The 20050-nt window shown below is 47.1% G+C and overlaps 2 protein-coding genes and 1 non-coding gene across 11 annotated transcripts in view; 1 reads left to right on the top strand and 2 right to left on the bottom strand.

Annotated features, from left to right (window-relative positions):
• Positions 1 to 4025, bottom strand: part of LOC133503357 (epidermal growth factor receptor substrate 15-like 1) — a 28640-nt gene extending 24615 nt beyond the window's left edge. For 7 of the 8 annotated variants that reach the window (XM_061824898.1, XM_061824899.1, XM_061824903.1 and 4 more), the window contains exons 1-3: positions 2534 to 4025; positions 262 to 303; positions 97 to 186 (exon numbers count right to left, since the gene is read on the bottom strand). In XM_061824898.1, the coding sequence (XP_061680882.1) occupies positions 97 to 186; positions 262 to 303; positions 2534 to 2560 (159 nt within the window). In that variant the 5' untranslated portion in view covers positions 2561 to 4025. Of the gene's footprint in view, positions 1 to 96; positions 187 to 261; positions 304 to 858; positions 889 to 2533 lie in introns of those variants that run through there. The other variant, XM_061824900.1, reaches the window with a different exon arrangement.
• A 137-nt stretch (positions 4026 to 4162) lies between these two features.
• Positions 4163 to 19055, bottom strand: LOC133503361 (UV excision repair protein RAD23 homolog B-like). Of its 2 annotated transcripts, none has more exons than XM_061824909.1 (10): positions 10255 to 10551; positions 8468 to 8549; positions 8303 to 8382; positions 7075 to 7409; positions 6867 to 6913; positions 6664 to 6791; positions 5795 to 5951; positions 5077 to 5243; positions 4875 to 5006; positions 4163 to 4708 (listed from the first exon to the last, which is right to left on the bottom strand). In XM_061824909.1, the coding sequence occupies exons 1-10, from the start codon at positions 10321 to 10323 to the stop codon at positions 4595 to 4597; spliced, it is 1311 nt and encodes a 436-aa protein (XP_061680893.1). In that variant the 5' UTR covers positions 10324 to 10551; the 3' UTR covers positions 4163 to 4594. The 2 variants fall into 2 exon arrangements, 1 of the variants encoding a protein (XP_061680893.1); XR_009795722.1 differs by lacking the exons at positions 4163 to 4708; positions 4875 to 5006; positions 5077 to 5243; ... (3 more) ...; positions 7075 to 7409; positions 8303 to 8382 and adding exons at positions 12409 to 12501; positions 12576 to 12719; positions 12787 to 12900; ... (3 more) ...; positions 17326 to 17427; positions 18819 to 19055 and having other exon boundaries at positions 8503 to 8683; positions 10255 to 12081.
• Positions 19056 to 19269: 214 nt separating this feature from the next.
• trnah-gug (transfer RNA histidin (anticodon GUG)) lies at positions 19270 to 19341 on the top strand. The gene has a single exon. It is a non-coding gene; the product is annotated as a tRNA-His (tRNA).
• The last annotated feature ends 709 nt before the right edge of the window (positions 19342 to 20050 follow it).

Raw genomic sequence — 20050 nt, 5'->3', positions numbered from 1 at the left:
GTTGACTCCCGTCCCGTGGATGCATTCTTGGACGGTCGGAGCCAAAAATGTATCCAAACCGCAACAGATGGTAAGAATGAGACCAGCCGCCGCTACCTTTCCCAAGGTCACATCCGGAAGTCCCGACTTTTTCAAGAACAGGGCGGCTTCCGTCGGCCCCACTCGCCCCGTGTTGCCCGGATCCACCTTGCGTACGAACACACGCAAATGTCACACAAATGACGTGAAAAGGGAACACGCTCAGTCCAGTGGTCGTCTTACTTGTCTGTAGAAGTTCTCAAAGACGGGACTCCCGCTTGTCAACTGTTACAGATAGAGGAGATTACATGAGATGAAATAAAACAAAATGATTGATTGGGAAAGCAACAGATTGAGCACATTTTGACCCGTGGGGCGGGTTCGGTGTTCAGTCTGGGGAGCTTGACATTAAATGCAACGTCAAGAAGAACTTTTGTCAGGCATTCGACATACAGCGACGCCTCGGTTCTCGACCACAATCCGCTCCACAAAATGGTTCGAGGGGTGATTTGTTCAAAAACCGAATCGATGTTTCCCATTACAATGAATGGAAAAAGAAATAATGCGTTCCAAGCCTAAAAAATTTGGCTTTTTAAAGCATTTTTTAAAATATTTTCCTGATAACTGACTGCGTAGTAGAAATACATCTATAATTTCAATCCTTTATATAGTAAAATAATTTACGAAATATTTATTTTTTGCTTAAAATGTACGCTTTAGTAGAAGAGTACGCTAGGCCGGGAGCGCATTGCCGTTATCTGCAGCGACTCGGCCCCCGGCCTTGTAAACTTTTTTTTTTTATTAAGAAAAGTGCAGGATAACTTTAAACAAGCAACTTGCCTTCTTTGGAGCCATAATCGGGGGTTCATACGGTCGTCCTCCATAAGAAGGAAAACAACAGTCACTACCGGGACACGTCTGTGTACACAGGCTGCGTTATACACAATAATAAAAGTGTGCTAATTCCGCCACGCGCATTATGACATTTCCAGGTTTTGTGTTTTTTTTTTTTTTTTTTTTTTTTTTGGGGGGGGGGTTCGAATTTACAACAACAAAACACATCATGGGTGGGTCACACATTATATTATTATTATTTTTCGGTGGCGTGGGAATTCACAACAAAGCACGTCATGGATCAGCAGGTCTGGCCACGCGCAATATGCTATTTCCGGGTTTTGTCGGGGCGTTCGAAAACAGAAGCAAAAAAAAAAAAAAAAAAATCTCGAAATATTTGTTGAAAAACCGATTTGTTGGAAATTGGGGACGTTCGAGAACCGAGGCTTGACTGTCCAACTAAAATGCAGTAATCCAGAACCTCTTCTCCAACATCAAAACAAGTATCCCGATTTTCAAGTTGGCACGTATTATTCCCCTGCGGAGTGGCTTGCGTTTCGGTTTAAGCCCCGCCTTCCCAACACCTCATTGGCTGGCTCACGTTTGTCGATGGTCGTCGGCACGTTAAATGGCGACGATGTCACTCAGCGTGCGGGTGTTGACGGCAAAGTGTGGCTGTCCACTTAAAACACGCATATTCCTAATATTTCAAATATGCGACAAGAAGCTGGGTGCTGAGGGCTCTGACTGGGAAAAGCAAGGGTGTCGAATTGCCTGGCGGAAGTCCCAAAAAGTGTGCGTATCAAATCCTTCCACCGGGAAAAGTGCTGCGATGGAAACACCCACATTCCTTTACAAGCCCTCACAATTTTCTGCTCAAAGAGGTCAGCTAGTTTTGTCATGACGCAATGCTCGTATTGCACCGAAATGAAAAGCAGTTAGTTGTCGATTAATTTGACAAAAGTTTATCAGGCCGTGACATTTTCTACTCGACGAACCCACGTGAAAAGGCTTTTTGTCACACGGCAAAGTGATGCCATCCATGGCCACGTGAATTTCCCCTCCACGACGAGGGAATGCAGCGGCCGGTCAAACAATCTGAAAATGGGATGACAACGTCGACGTAAATGACGACGTAACGGAATTGCAGCTAGCGGTCAGCTCGCTTCATGGCCCCCAAAACGTTGAACAAACGTCTCTCTGCTCTTCGACCGGGGTGCGCCTTCTCGCCTCTTTGCCCGCAAATGTCGCGCAGCGGTCGGGCTGAATGAGTCCGGCATCAAATCGTCCTACGGCGGCCAGATTAGATTAGCCCGCTAACCTCCGACGATGCTAACCGGGAAGGTTAGCTCGCGGGTGTCCGCTACGAGGACGCGGAGAGTCCGGGACACACCCGAACGAACGGGACAGCCCCGGAGTCCACCGCTCACGTTCGGCTGAACGGGGCCGCTTTCGGCGGCGCTTCGCCGGCCGCCGAAAGCGGCCCCTCGGTTAGCCGTCGGCGCTCCCGTTACGTAGCGGGCCGCCGACGCCGCACTGGGCCCGGCTCGCGCGGCCGGGGGGGGGCGCTTTCCCCTGCGCCTTTTACGACCTTCTGGGAGCCGACGGCGCAGCACCAAAGCGAACGCGTGTCAATGCGTGGGCTCGGAAAGACGGCGTGGAGGACGGCCGCATCCTTTACCTGGCCGAGAGATGTGAGCGCTGCCATCTTCCCTGTTGCTGCGGAAACGCACCCTGCCGCCGGGAAAGCAAGCGCGACCCCCGGCGGACGGCTCCGGAGACACTTCTTCTTCCTCGCGCCTTTCACAGACGAGACGCGTCTGCGGCGCGTTGCTGCCCCCTGCAGACCATCATTGTCACTGCATGTTTACCGTCGCTTGAGGAACACTGTCCACTGTCAAATAGTTTATCATAATGTGATTTGAATATGCAAGACACAAACCCTCCGTAACGACATTTAATGAATCAATAAACAAATTCATCCAAACTCAAATGACCTCAAATTTAAAAAAAAAAAATCTTTATTCAAATTCCTTTAAATACTACACACACACAAAACGGAAATTAATTGGCCACTGCATCAATTTTTCATCCTGCTTTTGCTCACGACGGTCACTGGCACCATGCTGGAGCCGATCCCAACTAACTACTGGATACAACCACCAACTCGCAGGGCACGAGCACGAGCACAATTTAGTCTTCACTTGTGGGGATGAGAAAGGAAAGCGGAGTCAAAGTCCAGGCCGGATTCGAACCCGCCATCTCATATGTGCTAACCAGTCGGCCGTAAAATAAGTTGAATATTTCTTCATGCGCTAATCAGTTATGACTCAGGTGTCTTTCTCTCTCAGGACATTTCAAGTTGCTACAAGGTTGAATTCATATTTCATCTTTATTCTCATATGGGTTTTAAAAAGATATATAGAAAAAAATATTGGAAAAAATCCTTGTTGGAATCCATTTTATCTAGAGCAGGAGTCACCGACCTTTTTGAGACCGACGTGGTTTTCATGATACATTTCATCTTTGACATATGACATTGTTTTCAAGCGATCATTCATGTAAGCAGGTCAGATTCAAAATTGAAAGCACAAATAATAATCATTACAATGTGTGAATTTTGGAACATGCCTCGCGGGCACTTTAAGTGGCCCCCGCGGAAATCACGTTAGTGACCCTGCTCTAGAGCATCATTTAATTCAAAATAATAATAATTAAAAAAAAAAAAAAGCTTTGTTGCTGCTTTGAAATGAGACAAAGGAAAACATTTTGAGGGGGGGGGGGACATGGCAGGATGGCATCCAGCTTGCATTTATTAATTTGACATTCACAATTTATCCCCCCCTGCAAAAAAAAAAAAAAAATCAATGTAAAAACAACTTTATTCCTATAAATGTTCAACTTTTCCTCCCCCCATAAAACCAAACTTTACTGTCCTTGGAGCAACGTTTCCCATGAAAACGTTACTTCAGTCTTTTAAAATAACTTCTTGAATCAATCCATTTTTTTAAGATTAAAAAAAAAGTTCCCTTTTACATTGGAAAAGAATACATTTTTGGTAAATTAGCAATTTCGACCACCCCTGAAAAAAAAAAAAAAAAAATCTTGAAAGAATTCCAATTCTGTCAACAGTCTGACAATTTTTTTGGGGCAGGGGCATGACAAAATATGATTAATAATTCCTAAAATTTGTCAAATTCAACAAAAAAGCTTTTAATTGGAAAAAATGTGGACTTTATTCTCAAACAATTCAAAGATTGAACAAGTTTGACTTGTTTGAATAACATTCTCATAAATATTTGGACAACACTTAATTTTTTGGTGCCAAAATGTATCAATTGACATTTCCTTTTTATTCTCTTTAAATTATGACTCCCCCCCCCCCCATCTCCAGAAGTGCATATGATACATATTTTTTTTTTGCTGGTGATCCTAATACGATCTTTGGAACGTGCAGAAGAACATCAAGCTTGCATTTGGGGACTAAACACAGTCCAGCGAGCGTCTTTCATTGGTTTGTCCTTGTTTGAGTTTTGTGTCGGAAACAAAACCAAAACTTTGGATCGGGCTTCATTCAATCATCGCAACATACATGAACGGTGATATTTCTTCAAGATTTTCCAATCAATCAATCAATCACGATCGTGCTCCTGCACACACAAAAACCCGACGGCGTGCGAGGGCGACAGACGACAAACAAACAAAGGCCCTCCCCCTCACCCCCCTCCAAAAGAAAGAAAAACTACTCGTCGTCCCAGGCTTGCTGAAGCAGGAAGTTGGCGGCCAAGTTTTCGTTCTTCTCGCATGCGAAGTACGCCTGGATGACCAAACCCTCGGGGAAGCCCAACGCTTTCAACTGAAAGGGAAACGCACGCGCACGCTCAACTCAAATCTTCATGATATCATCAGAGCAGAACACACACACAAATGTTGCGTTTTTTTTCTGCGTGCGGTTGAATGAAAGGCGAAGTAGCGGCTTGACGTTTGTTTGATTTGCGTTTGGGCAAAGCCGCTCTACCGACCCTCTCGATGGCCTCCTTCTCCTGCGGCGTGACCTGGATGTAGTTGGCACGGGACGACCCCCGCGTCTCGCCGGCGCCCCCTTGAGGCTCGTTGAGCATCTGCACAAATCGCTCCTGGTGCTGCGTGATTTGCTGCAAAAGACGCGGCGACGTGAGACCGGGCGGTCGCGTTTGGGTGTCGGGCGGCGCTGGACGTCCTCACCTGCAGAAGCTGCGGGTTGTCGCGGCCCAGCTGCTGCAGCAGCGCGGGCAGCAGGGCCGGGTTCTGCTGAATGATCTGACGCATCTGCTGGAACTGAGGCTGGTTCCTCAGGAACTCCAGCGGGTTCCGCGTGGACGGCGAGCCGCCGCCGTCGCCCGACGACGGGCCTGATGGGAGAAGAGCCCACGACGAGGTACAAGTGAGGAGATGACGGCCCATTAAAGCCGATTCTGATGAAGAGGAACCTCCTCTCTGAAACGCTCGACTCCCTCAAGATGGAGCCAAAACGTGCCCGATTGGACCTTCGCCCCAAGAGTTGAATTTGTTTCCCCGAACTTGCATCTCGGTCATTCTTTCAACTTGTACATCAAATCATGTTCCCGTTGAAAAAAAAAAATTAAAATGACATTAATCCGGGCCGAATACACTTTTAGTTTGGGAATGACAAATTTGCAAATTCTTCTTTGGAAGGTTTCGCTCGTTCATTGGGGCAAAACTCAACTTCTTCGGATGTTCTGCAAGCCCACAAAAGTCGCACTAACCCCCGCCTGCTTTGGCTCATGAGCGTTTGGCCCAACTGGGACCAAACTGAGGGAATCAAAACCGGACAAGTCCGGAACGAGCGGCCAGCGGACGATCGGCGAACGCCGGCTCACGTCGTCGCGGATTGGACGTCAAAGCCCGGCAAACATCGGTCAGGTTGCGTTTTTGCACATACGGTCAGAGTCCGCCAGCGGGGGTGGCGTCGGCGTCGTCTGCGTAGCGGGAGCCGGGGCGGCGGCGGCGGCGGGGTCGGTGGCGGTGGCCGACGGGGCGTCCCGAAGACCCGGAACGTCGCCGGCCTCGGCGCCGGCCTCGGCGGCGGCGGGGAGACCCTGCGGGATACAAATTGGTTGAAATCATTTTGTGGGTTTCTTCCTACAGTTGGTTGAATAAAATATATTTTCATCTTTTTATAAAGAATTAATTGCTAAAGAAATGAAATGAGAATATTTTACACAGTGAATGATTTGATTTGATTTCATTACAGAATAATAAAAGGTCACGCAAGGTCAAATTGGAGATTTGAATTTGACATTTCAACTTTTAAAATTAGGTCAACTTCAATTTTATTTCAAATCAAATTCTACTATTATACTGAAAAGGAGAATTATTTTAAGGTAATTTATTAGTGTATGATTTCAATCTATTTGAAAAATACTACCTATATAGCGCTCAATTTTTTATTTTAAAACCAACATTTAAAACATTACTTTTATAGCATTTATTTTCAATGATCCATTTCCTGAACATGTCAAGAGATTTATTTTATTGACTAAAATAATTTATCATCCAGGATTAAATATATCAAAAATATTTATGAAAAAAAAAAAAAATCACAATTATTTGTAGTTGCTTAACCATGTCATCATTAAATCAATTATGTATACTTGCAATTCAAGTAAAAAAAAAAAAAAATATATATATATACACTCATTATTTTTCCATATCAAGAGAAAATAAAGAGAAAAACGTTACTAACTGGCAATGTGTAAAATGAAATAAAAAGCGCTGAGGATTTCATCCAGAAAGTTAGGAAACACTCACGGTGAGCAGATACTCGACGGCCCGGTCCGGGTTGTTGTAGCTGGCCCGGAGCGCCGACACCACGGCCTCGCGGCGGTAGCCCATGGACATGATCTCCGACAGCAGGTTCTCGTAGGCCTGGCCCGTCACTGCCGAAACCGAAAGCGTAAGGGTGGGCGTCGGCATCGACGCCGTCTGGGCGGGCACGACCTTCGGCGACTTACCGAGAACGGACGCCGCCTCCTCCAGCAAGCCGACCTCATCCGCCAGGCTGACAAACGCAAACGAACAAAGTCAGGAGGGGGGGTTTGGGGTCGTCCCCGCCGTGCATCTCGCTGGCAAATACAACAAACGCCGCCCGAACGTGGACTTTCGAACCATCCGCTACGCTATTATTTGGGGGATTTTTGACTTCCAGCTTCCTGGTCTCACCTGGAAGATGACGAATGGACGTCCGCTCGACTTCCCGCTTCGTCCTTCGGCGTGTCTTCGGCCTTCGCCGGGTCCGCCGCGGCGGGGGGGTCCTTGGGGGCGGCCGACGGCGGCGGGGACGCGTCTTCGGGAGAAGTGGTGGGCGTGTTCTCCGGGGCGGGCGGCGGCGCCGCCTCCGACGACGACTGCGCGCCGGCGGGGGCTTCTTGTGTCGGGACGCCCACCGAAGACGACGAAGATGATGAGGACGGCTCTGATGCCGAGGAGGAAGGGGGGGGGGGCGCTGATTGTTGGGACGACTTTGGGGGGCTTTGAGGGGCGGGGGCTGTTTTGGGCTACAATGAAAGACAAGCAAATGTCAATGATTTGGGGGCGGTGACAAAAATCAGGTTTGTCTACTTAGTTGACGGAGACGTTTGGTTTTTTTTATTGTTACCATGAGGATGGAAAATTGCTTATTATTTGTAATTTCTAGTTAATTGAATGCGTCAATTTATTAAAATAAGTCCAAATATGTATGTAAAAGTACAGCAGTGTTATTTTAACCATAAATCAATTACAATTTTGAAAATTGTATTCTAATTTCATTAGCATTAGTAAGCCAATTATTTAATTACAGCTTTTTAAAAAAGTGAATATCTGTGTAAATGACAAATTGTATTTCAAATTTATAACAAACATTTTTGAAATCTCAAAAAGTGCATGTAAAATAAGTTGAGTAAAAAAGTTATTGAACTTTTTAAGTTATATTAATTTAAGTATAATTTGTTAACCAATTTTTCCCTTCTTTTGGATGGAAAAAAACTAAAATTTGTATTGAGTAAAAGAATTATTCAAATAAAATTGTTTTTTTTCAACTTTCAGTTTCTTGATACAATAAAACTAAAAAAATTAAATCTAGCATTATTTATTTGATAAATATCTTGGATTTGATTATTAAAGAAGAGCTTGGTAGTAAAAAAAAAAAGAATACTTTGTAATTGGCCAATTTGATTAAAAAAAGTAAACTACTATTATTTATTGCGCTAACTTGATGATAAAACAAAAAAATCCAGAGATTTGGGGGAAAAAATTGGAAACGAATGCAGCGAACATGACGGGTGGGCTTATTGAAATGGAGCAGGGTCCGGCCTCAATAACCCCCCCCCCCCCCCCCTCTTACAAGGTAGCACAACTAGGCGAAAACGTCGAGTACTCAAGCAAAAGAAGCAAATCCCATTTGAGCGACCTTGGTGACCATGACGACCACAAAGTTCTTCTCGCTGATGTTGTATTCTTTCAGCGCCGCGTCGTCGTTCAGGATTTTCCCTGGCACCAACGACAAGTTACGTGAGCCACGGAACCCTTTTTTTTTTTTTTTTTGGTTGCCATTTTGCCGAGCGGCGTCCCTCACCTGCGTAGATGAGCTTTTGTCCCGCGACGGGAAAGGCATCTTTTCCTCGCTCCTCGGCGATCCGCTCCTTCAACGCTTTCACCTGACCAAAGTTCCACACGGAGATCATTCAAGAAAATGTTTGAAGGCCGCATCTCCTTTTGTGGGTCAAATGAGAAATCCCGTTTGGTTCGGGTCAGTTGGAAAAAGTTGCCCGCTGTCACTCGTCCACCAGATCTGCGGCACGCCAAGGATCCAAACCAAAACGCTTTATGTAAACAACTCAGCCAAACACTATAAGTATATTATTAAATTGGTTCATAAACCGGTATTCATTGATTCCCTATTGTGTTGTTTTGGTCATATTCGTCTTGGCCAAATGACACATATGTAGATAGCTATAAAAAAAAAAAAAAAGAAAGTTTTGTTTTTATTTTGGTGGGTCCAATGACGGTTGAGTCTCCAAGTGTTGCCGTGCCGATCTAATCTGCCCCACGTGTAACTTGAACTGCACAATATTAGCAAGGACACATTTCTTGAAGCGGTCACATTTGAAATGGACCCGCACGGGGCCACAGCGCTTTTTCTTTTGCCGTCTTCCGATTGGTTGGCGAGAGCAAAAAAATGTTTCCAGGCGACCGCCGGCAAAACATGGCGGCGCTGATCTGCACACATTCAAACATTTAATAATCACTTTTTACATTGAGCATGTTCTTTACATTGTTATAAATGTTTTTTGATACCTGTTGATTTTGAAAGGGTCCAGATTATTTTTCTATTGTTAAAAAAACGTAGTAAAGTACAATTTTCTTACTGTGTCCCCTTTAAGTCATAAATGAAGCTCATGCTAAATGTTTTAGTTTCCTTTTTTCCCCCCCTGTGAAACTATTTTAAGCATTCATATTACGACAGCCCAGCGCTGTGGTATTTATAGCTTGGTGGGATGTAGGAATGGGTGGAATGGATTTATTTATTTATTTTTATTTTTTAAGGGAGGGGGCGAACTTTTTATTTGTTTCGAGTTTTTCTTTTCCATGTGTTGCCATTAGCGGTTGTTTAGCAGCAGCAGCTCATCTTTGTTTCAAGCCTTTTGGGGTAAAAGAGTTCTGCTGGAGCTTGGGAGTGTGACCTACGCAGCGGTCCACTTAAAGGAGGCCAAATACGGTTTAAAATGCAAATATGAAAGGCTTGGGATGCACCAACAATTCGGAATCTTGCACAGTCATTCACTGTACCCGGTAAGTGTCAATCTTCACACGCACCAACACTTTTGGTTGCGAGTTTTTCAAACTACAACAGGGGCCGACTCGTACACCGTGCTAATATTTTCAACTGTAAAGAAAACCCTCTTACAAACGTTGTATGGTGATAATAAAATTAACATAATAAATAGTTGCCATTACCGCATTGAACGGAGCAAGCGTAGTGCGAAGTGGAACTTTTATATTTTGAAGGAAATCAAGGCAAGTTCCGCTAGCTTGACGCGAGGCTACCGATCCGAACGCAGGTGACTTGAGCTCCCGCTAACACGTCAAGTGGTGCCCCCCTCCCTTCGTACAAACTTTGAATTACCCCCCCCCCCCCCACACACACCTCCTAAAAAAAACACACAAAAACAAAAAAAAAAAAACAACGAGTTCTAAAGAGCGTTAAGGATACAGCACCAGAATCGCGCCGCGGCGTGGCTAGGCTACCTACCGCGAGCATATGCTACAAGCTAGCCCGCGGGTCCGCCGGGGTCGCGGTTCGGTCCCGGCCGACGCCGTCCAGTTTGTTTTTTTTTCCGCCCTCGAGCAACTTCCACTCACCGTCTCGTCGGCGTCGATGTGAATTTTAAACGTCTGCTGCTGGAGCGTCCTCAGCGTCACCGTCAGCATCCTGCCAGCCGCTCCAGCTCCAAAATGCGCACGAGAAAGGGGAGAAGGGGGGGGGGCGCAAAAAAAAAAAAAAAACCTCCCTTCACGCTTCACATTCGCTCGGGGTTCGACTTGCCCGACTACTGAAGGGTCCAAGTTGGAAGCGCCCGAGCGGACTCGGCGAGTGACTCAGCGGTCTGACTCGATGGAAGCCGGCCGGGGTGAGGGGGGGGGGGGAACATGCGCGCCCTCTAGCAGGCCGGGCGACGAATGACAGGAAGACGTTGGCTTCACGGACGATGGGACGTCAGAGAACCCGACGACGGCCGAGACGTCGTTTCGGTGTTTTGCCTGCCAAAGAGTTCGACGCCCACGGGCGGAACACCCGCGAGGAGGAGGCTCCGGCAACGCTGTGCTTCAATACCGGAACACGGCAGCACAATCTGACGACTCGCTGCAACACCAAAGTTTCCCTCCCCAAGCCACTTTGACTTCCATCCGTTTTCTGAGCCACTTATCCTCACAAGGGTCGCGGGCAAGCCGGACCTTGGATGTGTGTTTCAAGAGTTGACCCACAAAAGAGTGTCGAAATAGCAACTTTCCCTTCCTGACCGGAAAGTACTTCGCTACAAAACTTGTACTTCAGAAAAATGGCGTCCGTGCCACCTTGGCGACCTATCCGAGGAAAGGTCACAATTCCAAGGGCGCCCGTGTTGAAAGTCACACACACCATTGAAGAAGTTGACGGACGCTCGACACTTGCACACCTTTAAAAATCGTTGAATTCAACTTTCAAATGAAAAATGGACATTAGGAAACAATAGGAATATGAATCCAAAAATGTGCAAAACTAATGTTGCACACACCAAACAAAACCCATATGATATTTTAAATTAGCAAGGGATGAAACTTCGAGTGAGAGAGAAATAGAAAGGGTGGGGAAAAAAAAGCAAGGTCGAATTTAATTTCATTTTTTATTCTGAAAAGAGAACATGTCGGCCTGCAGGGGGCGACACAGGGGCGGAGGAGCCACCGGTTCTCCTGACCGGGTCTCGGTCGGGCTTGGGCTCAGCTCAGCTCTCTTGGGGCGAGAGGCCCCGGAATCGTCCTCAGCTACAAGAAGACGGCCGCCGAGGCTCGCGAATGTCAAGAACTGCTGGCAGAAAACGAGCGCAGGAACAGTTTCAAGCCTCGGGAAAAACTGCGCGGAGGTCAGCGGTGCCATATTTCACCGCGGGTCCGGATTTTTTGAAACAAGCAGTATTTTTCCAGTTTTTGAAGAAAACGGGGAACTGTGGTTTGAAAAGTTGACGCGATGGGGAAAAAAAAACCAAAAACATTTTGCATTCCGCACCCAAAAATGAGTTTGAAGCAGCCGTCAGACCTCACGTGACAAAAAAAATGGAGTTCACCGGTGTCGGGTCACTTTATTGGTCGAAGTCCAAAAGAGAGGTCGAGGACCGGCGTGAGAATCATCAGAAAATATGAAAAACAACATTCAAGTGTCACCATACGAACAAGTCCAACGTTGGAGCGAGTGGCCGCGGCCGCCATTTTAGGAACGGAGCAGACCTCCAAAACAAAACGAGTCCGCAGCCGCTTTGGATTTTGGTTTTGGATCCTCAACCGCCCGCTCGGAAGCGCCGCCGCCCTCACGCAAGACTACAGTTCGGTGTTTTTGATGATCTGCGCATCGTGGCCCTGGCGGTCTTCTGGGTTCTGGTCCTCCTCGTCCTCCTCCAGCCGGTCCTGCTCCTCCTTCATCTTCTTCTCGGCCGCCTGGCGGGCGCAAAAAGTCGACACGTTGGCACAAGAAATCAACACCGTTGGTTAAAGACACTATTTTGTCCGCATTTATGAAGGCGCGCGAATGTGTGTGACTGGCGACCGGTCCATTTGTTTTTTCTTAGATGTGCCTGGAAGTGAAGTGGTGACGGTCGATTGTTTGTTTGAATGCGGCCTGCCGATATCTGGCGACCGGTCCAAGGTGTCTGCCGCCTCACGCCCAAGCTCAGCAGTGATAGGCGACCGCTCGCTCGCCACCCTTAAGATGACAAATCCAATAGAGAACGGACAGACGGACGACGGGTCGCGTGGCCTCGTTACCTGCTTGAGTCCCCAAGTTTGCCGGGCAAATTCTTCCGCTTCCTGAACGTCGTCGCCGATGAGGAAGTTGTCAAAGATGGTCCCGGACTTCATCTGAAGGGGGGGCGACATCATTTAGTACACAACGAGCGTCCGTTCCAGAGCGCCGTCCGACTTTTGCCGCTCGCCTGCCACAGTTCCAATCCCAGCACGCCGATGTTGTCAAACTTGTACATGTCGGCGTCGTGAACGTAGTCCGGGTTGGCGATCTCGGGGTGCGCCCACGGGCCTTTGTAGTTGGGGTTGTCTATCTGTTTGGGCGTCCATTCACCCTGCGAGCGACCAATAGTGAGGCGACGGCGCGACCGGTCACGGGCCGACGACCGGGGACGCACATACCTTGTAGTCCGGATTGGTGATCGTGCGAGGCACCCACTTGCCGTCGAAGCCTTCGTCCCAGTCGCTCGGCTTGCGGTGATTCGGGTCCGGGATGTTTTCCGGCTGGTCCCAGTCCTGCAAAAACGAGGTCGAGGACCGGCGTGAAAATCATCAGAAAATATGAAAAACAACATTCAAGTGTCAACATACGAACAAGTCCAACGTTGGAGCGATTTCGCACCGCCAAATCGGGATTGTTCACCGTTTTTTTTTTTGTTGTGTAAAAAACGGGATCAAGGTCCAAACCTGGTCGCCAATTTGTCCTGAACGGCGCAACCTCGGATTTTGTATCATTTGATTTTGGTTGATTTTTTTTTTTTTCGTTGAAACGTTACAACAACAAAAAAAAAGTGACTTTGCATATGAATTTCACTGAATCAAAGCCCGTTTTTGTCGGTTGCGCGCAAAGGCAATAACCCTCCCGGTCTGCTCGGCAACGCGTCCTGTCAAAAGTGGCCACCAGAGGGCAGGCAAAGGCCGCTTTTATTTGGATCTCCCGTCGTTAACCGCACGTTGAACATCTGTCCATTTTCTGAGCCGCTTATCCTCACGAGGGGTGACGGGAGTGCGGGAGCTATCTTCGGGCAGGGGGCGGGGCACACCCTCAACCGGATGCCATTAGAAACGAACAAGCAGTCGCACCCACAAGCGCACCGACGGGGCAATTTCGAGCCTCCAATCAATGCGCGTCCACGTCCAACATTTATGGTTATAGAAGAATTTTCTTCCCTAACTTCCTTTTTAAGTCACTTGCACGTGCTAATTAGCACCACTGACTTTGTGAGTAGATTTTGACGTTCACACAAAGAGGTCGGGATGACATCCGAGTCCTTTACACAATTGTCTTCATATATTGCGAAATATCATCTGCTAACGTTTTCAATGGAAGCGACCAAGCAACCCGTCCGGGTTGTTTTTGTTTTTCCGAGAATGAAAAGCACATCTTGCACCTGTTCTAACTGGACTCGTTATTCCCGTCGAGCAACGTTCGCGGGTGTTGTCAAGGCGACTCCTTCCAATTTCAAGATGTCTTCCGTTTGACGCGTTCCAGGCCGAGCGGCTCGGGAGGATTTGGCGAGAACGTGAACGTCGGCGCCTTTCAGCGTCTTTTGGTGTAAAATGGCGCCGGATCTTTCTGTCACAGTCTTGATTTTGCCGGGTCGCCGTATTAAAAGTTGCGTCCCCGCCGTAACTTTACTGCGTGGCTCACCAAACTTTTTCCGACAGCTCGTCACGCCGTTTTTTTGTTCTTAAAACTGGGAACCGGCACGATTTCCTGCATCGCTCAGGCGTCTTCTGACTCTCACTGTTGAACAAGGTGGTGAAAAACTCTCCCGGATTCGCGAGCACCTCCGCAGGAACATCATCCCCATTTGAATGTCTTTCTAACGACCAGTTCGTGACGCAGTCGGCCCGGGTAGGCTCCAGCGCCCTTGCGGTCCTTGTCTTGGAACCTCCTCCTTACTAATCCTGACCGCTTCCTGGTCCTTCACATGTGGCTCCTTCTACTCTTTGTTTTCTCTCTCATTTTCCTCATCCATCAACTTGTCATCGGTTCTTCACACTACTGGTACCGTTTCCATCTGTAGCCTTAACCACCCTAACCTGCTGCACATCTTTCCCATCGCGATCCCTCCGTCTGGATAAGCTGCAGAGATCCTTTTGACCGTTTCCCTCCGTGTCCACCCCGTTTCGCACGGGCCCTCATCTACCTCGTCGCATCTCAACGTATTCCTTTCGCCTCTGCACATCCTTCGGAGTGTCCCACTTCTTCTTCTTCGCTAACCTCGTTCCTTGGATGATTTTTTGTAATTTGGCGTTCCACCACCAAGTCTCCTTCTCCCGTTTCCTACCACCAGACACACCAAGTACTCTCCTGCCTGTCTCTCTGATCACCTTGGTTCTAGTAGTCCAGTCTTCCGGGGACTTCCTTCTGTCTGATTCTTTCTTTCTCCACTTGCACCGCACTGTTCTCTGGTCTGTCGTTTGTCTTCTTAAGCCCGACCCCCTCACAAGAGTCGTCCTTTCAGCCTGATCACTCGATCTGATACTCTTTTCACCTCCAGGAGATTCTTAGCCAGCTCTTCCTTTAAAGTAAGGCCTACTCCATTTCTCTTCCCATCCATGTTGTCGTGTTCAAATAATTGAAACCCTTCTGGCCTTCCTGCCTTTCCACCTGCTCTCTTGGATTCACAGCATATCATCAACCTTTCTCGGAATCATCATGTCAAGCAACTCCTGAGCTTCTCCTGTCATAGTCCCTGCACTGAGTTGTAGGCTCTGTGCATTCCTCTTCTTCTTCTTCTGCTTTCGAATCCGCTTTCCTCGTCTTTTTTGCCTTCGACCCACAGTCGCTGAATTTCGACCGACCCCCCCGACCCCCGCAGGTTAACGGCTACGGGGGCGACTGCGACCGACCCGGTATGGTATTCTTTCGATGAACCCTCATATTTGTTTGGCAAAGTTTTACGCCGGATGCCTCTCCTGACCCAGCCATCTGCGTTAAATCGGGCTTGGGCCCGGCCTACAGTTTGCACTGCCTTGTGCCCCCCCCCCCCCCAAACCCCAAATGGCTGCAACCCAAAGGCCGCTTTTCACCCTCCGGTTTACGTTTTTCTACGGACGCACGATTCGCATCCGGAAATGTTCCCGCGCACGAGGGAGGCGGGACGCCATCACCGCGCCCCCTTTTTCTGGGTCGGAGCAGAACGCACCTCAGGCTTGGTGTCGGCGGGGTCGTCGAGGGTGGGGCGGTCGTCCCAGTCGACGGGCTTGCGGGCCAGGGGGTCTTTGACCGTCCGGGGGGGCAGCAGGTCCCAGTCGTCCTCCAGCGAACCCGCCGCCGCCTCTCGGTTGTCGATCTTCACTTGGTACGTTTGGTCCGGACGCAGCACCAGCGTGTAAACGTGGGTCAGCTCGTCGTCCTGCGGCACCGAAGGAAGCGGGAGTTCGGAACAGATGAAAACGGACGCTTTTCTCACAAAATGTTACATTGGATTATGAAAAAAAAAAATACGTTTTTGTAGCTCCTCATTTTCTCAAATTATGTTTTGTTTTTTTTTTTAACCTGATGAATGTTCGATTTTTTTTTTCCCCAGAGATGACATTTGTCCAAGAAAGACAAACAGACAGAAAAAAGTTTTTGTCTTCACAGAAAAAGTTGTCATCAAAAATTGAACTTTTTACTTCAGAAAACTTTCTAGTTGCTGTCTTCATAATACTAGTGCCTTTTTATTGAATACTAATTTTTAAAAATGACCCCGGCACAAAGTCATTTATTTTTACTTGGAAAATTGTCATTTTTCCAAAAACAAAGCTCTCATTTCTCATTTTGTTGCAAAAATGGGTATATTTTTTAATGAGTTGTAATTTTGTTGTCATCCGTTTTTTTGTACGTCATTTTGGCGTGAAAAAGAAAAGGCCTCAACAATTTGACGGAAGGCAACGTCGATGGGATTGAGTGCGAGTGTTTGCGTGCTGATGCTGGGACCTTGCACGGGATGTTTTTTTTGATGGGATGTCCTCGGCCCTTGTAGCTGAGGATGACGTGAACTTTCTTCCTCTTCGAGCCGCAGATGTCGGGACCTCCAAAGCAAACAGAACAGGTCAAAAGGTCAAACCCCCCCCCCCCCGAAGGCCCGACACGTGCGGAAGTTGGGTTTCAGCTTTGGCTTCCAAAAAGGCCTTTCGGGTCGTGTTTCAGACCCAAAGTTGGGGTGTTTTTCTTTCTTCTTTTTTTTTAAGCTTGCGTTTCATATGAGCGCAAGCTTAAAAAAAGCTTCGGCGTTCGAGTCGGATTTTGCAAGTCAACATTGTCACGCTATCGAGACCCTTTCGAGCAAAGAAAGGGGACAGACAGGGCCCAGTCGTCTTTTTCGAGGACGGTCGGGAGCTAGGCGGGCCTTGGATTTGCCAGGCGGCAAAGTCGCTTTCTAACCCTCAAGTTGAAAGGTTATTTGCTGACCGAACATGATGTAAAAAGGCGAGCGGTTGTTCATGCTGCTCTGGCGGAGGTCCGCGGGGAAGATTTTGACGTAGCCGCCGCCGCAGTCCAGACTCTGTTGGTGCTTGACGCTGAACTGGATCACCAGGACTTTGCCCTCGTTGCTGAACGGCTTCAGGCGGGCCGACAGCGCGTACAAGTGCGCGTCCTCGCTCGTCTGCAGGCCTGAACGGAAAAGCCGACAAAGAAGGGTTAGCGCTCGGGTCCCGAAACGCCCTTCAAGCCCTTCGGTGCCTCGCCCGGCTGAACTTTACACCGAAAAAAAAAAAAAAAAAAAACCTCAAATTACCACCAGCAACAAGAACCAAACCGGTCACTTTGAGAACGGCCCGCTAACACCAAGCTTTTTTTTTTTTATTCCGGAACAACCTGGTTTTGCAAGCAAGCACGAACGGCGGAGCAACACATGTAGATAGACATAACAACGCTCATGGGAAATATCCTCGATGAAAAATGACAGCAACCTTGGGAGTTTAATACAAGTATTTTTGACTCACCTTTATCGAGCTCCGCGTCACCGTAGAACTTTCCGGCGCTCAGCTCCCATTGGCCGTAATCTTCCCTGTATTTAGACTCCACCCATCTGCTCCTCCAAGCGTCTGGCAAAACGAATGCACCCCATTTCATGTTTTTGCTTCTATTTTCTTCTATTTCAACTGACACGTTCCCCAAAAAATAATCAATGCTAACAGCTGACCTTTTGTTTTTATTTTTAAGTCAAATTTGGTAAAATACTCAAGATTGTCAAATTCATGTTTTAACTGAAAAACATTTAGTACAAAAATGGCCGATTTATTCCGCCGTTATTTCATACAATTTGTTGTTTACAAAAACAAACGCAACAAATATGTCAGCCGTCGGCCTTTTTTACCTTTGAAACTTTTTGTTTGAATTTGAAAAGAATGCAAAATGAAATCCAATCTCGACGTTTGTTGTGTCACTTCCGGTTTAGTCACTTTTTGTTTCACTTAACATACTAAAGTTATTCATGATTGAAAACAGAACATTTTTGTGGCCCGATTTCATGTTTGTGTTTTGTTGGGAGGCACAAAATCAAAGACTCAACTGTAAATTTATGTCGTGTCATCCCCCCCCCCAAAAAAAAAAAAAAAAAATTAAAAATACTGTATTTGAACGTGGTAGTTGAAGAATTTGCAGGTAAAAAGCTGCTCATAAAAAAGGCAAAAAAAAAAAAAAAAAGGCCAAACAAGGCCAGAAAAGCAAAAGTTGCTCGAAAAGGGCACTTTCGTCCGCACGCGTGCGATTTGGAAGTCGCCAGACCGGAAAAGCGGGAAAACTTTTCAAAAGTCCGACGCTATTTTAAGATCTCCAGTTGCAACAGGAACGGTAACGGCAAAATGTCGTCATGGCGGGGGGGGGGGGGGGGGCCCTCAGGCCAAAAAAGAGGCGGCGTACAAGAAATGAAAATGTGGTTGCACAAGTCTACACACCCGCTGCAAAACGGGGATGCGGTTTCGTTGAGGGGCCCCTGATTAACCCAAATCACATATGTACAACTCTCCCAAGGTCTCAAATAAATGCCCCTCAATTATCAAATGTGTGGAATGGCTGACGGGGGGGGGGGGATATTAATGATGGAGGAATTTGCATTTAAGTCAGAAGGCCAAGTGCTTGAGCACGATTTGGTGCGCGTTGTGTGCACGTGCTTTTTTTTTTTTTTTTTTTGAAAACTGGATACCGATACGTCCACACAATTTTAGAGTAGTACCACCAAATTAAGCAAGATTAAAATAGAGGGGGAAAAAAATTAAAAACCTATTTCATGTTTTTCCAGGGGAAAAAAAACTAAACAAAACCATGAAAATGACTGAACAGCCAGTGGCTCAATTCAAATGTTTTGATTTTGAAGTGAGCTAAAACAGCTTTTTGGTGTAGTGGTTTCCCTTGCAAATGGGTCCGAAATCTTCTTTTTGGGTTCCAAATGGGGTTTGCGCGCGCGTGCCCGCGCTCGTGCTCGTGCTCGACCTACCCCCGTCCAGGAACTGCTCTTTGAAGAAGATGGCGCCGTGGCCGAGCTGCAGCAGCAGCAGCAGCAGCAGCAGCAGCAGCGGGACCGGCACCAGGATGGCGACGCCACTCATGACTCCAATTTGACCGAACTCGACTCGGGTCGGGGGACCAGAACCGCGCTCGGAGCCAAATACGGAAAGCGAGCCGAGCACCTGTGGTGCGCGCCGATTGGACGAACGGTCGGCCAATCGGAGGAACTCACGAGTGTGCCTTTCGGCAAAGTTCGGCAAATTTCGGTCCGAGGAGAGGGAGGCTTTTTCCTACTTCCGCATTCAAGTCGGAAGAAAACATTTCACATCGCTTTCGTTCCCTTAAGATTGGCTTTTGTCATTTGTGATCTTTGGCCAAAATTTCCTTGTTGTGTTTTTAAGCCGCTTATCGGGGCCAGATGCCGTCCGCCAGGATAGCAAGCCGTGATCGTATAGTGGTTAGTACTCTGCGTTGTGGCCGCAGCAACCCCGGTTCGAATCCGGGTCACGGCATTTTACAAGCGTCGTCAGGCGTTCCCGAAAAAGTGCGTCACCCTAATGTTGTTATTATTATTATTAGTAGTATTTTTTTAATCGATACGCCGGAGCTTCTTTGAATTTGATGCTGTCGAGGGAGGATCGCGGTTTACGTGGACCTCGCAACAGACGCTTGTGAGGTTTGCACGATGACCACAAGGGGGCGCTGCCGTCTCTCAATAGGAATACTGCGCAATACAGTTAGAAATGCTGTCATGTTGTTCAGTGGACAAGAAGCAATATGTTTTTTGGGAGGGTTAAAAAAATGTCAACGATAAAATCAACAACCAATTGCAATGAAGTTGGGAAATTGTGTTAAATAGGAATTAAAAACGGAGTACAATGATTTGCAAATCATATTCAACCAAAATTGCAATTGAATAAACTACAAAGACACCATACTTCATTTTCAAACTGATAAAACTTGATTCTTTTGAGCATTTTATGGCTGTAACACGTTCAGCAAAACCTGAGAAAGTTGAAGAATTAAATATCGTGTATTCAATTTGCTATACCGTTGCAATTTTGTGTAAAAATTGTGCACTGTTTTTTTTTTTGGGGGGGGCAATGTTTTTGTGGTCTAATTGGACAATTTTCAGCAAATTTTCTGTACAAACATTGGCATTTAATTGATGGATAATTTTGTCTTTTTAGTGGATTCAATTTGCTATACCGTTGCAATTTT

Source organism: Syngnathoides biaculeatus, chromosome 7 (genome assembly GCF_019802595.1).
Source record: "Syngnathoides biaculeatus isolate LvHL_M chromosome 7, ASM1980259v1, whole genome shotgun sequence".
Classification (NCBI taxonomy): Eukaryota; Metazoa; Chordata; class Actinopteri; order Syngnathiformes; family Syngnathidae; genus Syngnathoides; species Syngnathoides biaculeatus.
The sequence above is the reverse complement of the archived record's forward strand: the minus strand, read 5'-3'. Positions and strand labels throughout refer to the sequence as shown.

Coding starts and splice junctions, on each gene's coding strand:
- LOC133503361 (XM_061824909.1), bottom strand. CDS start 10,323: ATGCTGACGGTGACGCTGAGGACGCTCCAGCAGCAGACGTTTAAAATT. Junction 8,550..10,254: donor ACATCGACGCCGACGAGACG/GTGAGTGGAAGT, acceptor AACTTTGGTCAG/GTGAAAGCGTTGAAGGAGCG. Junction 5,007..5,076: donor ACAACCCGCAGCTTCTGCAG/GTGAGGACGTCC, acceptor CGTCTTTTGCAG/CAAATCACGCAGCACCAGGA.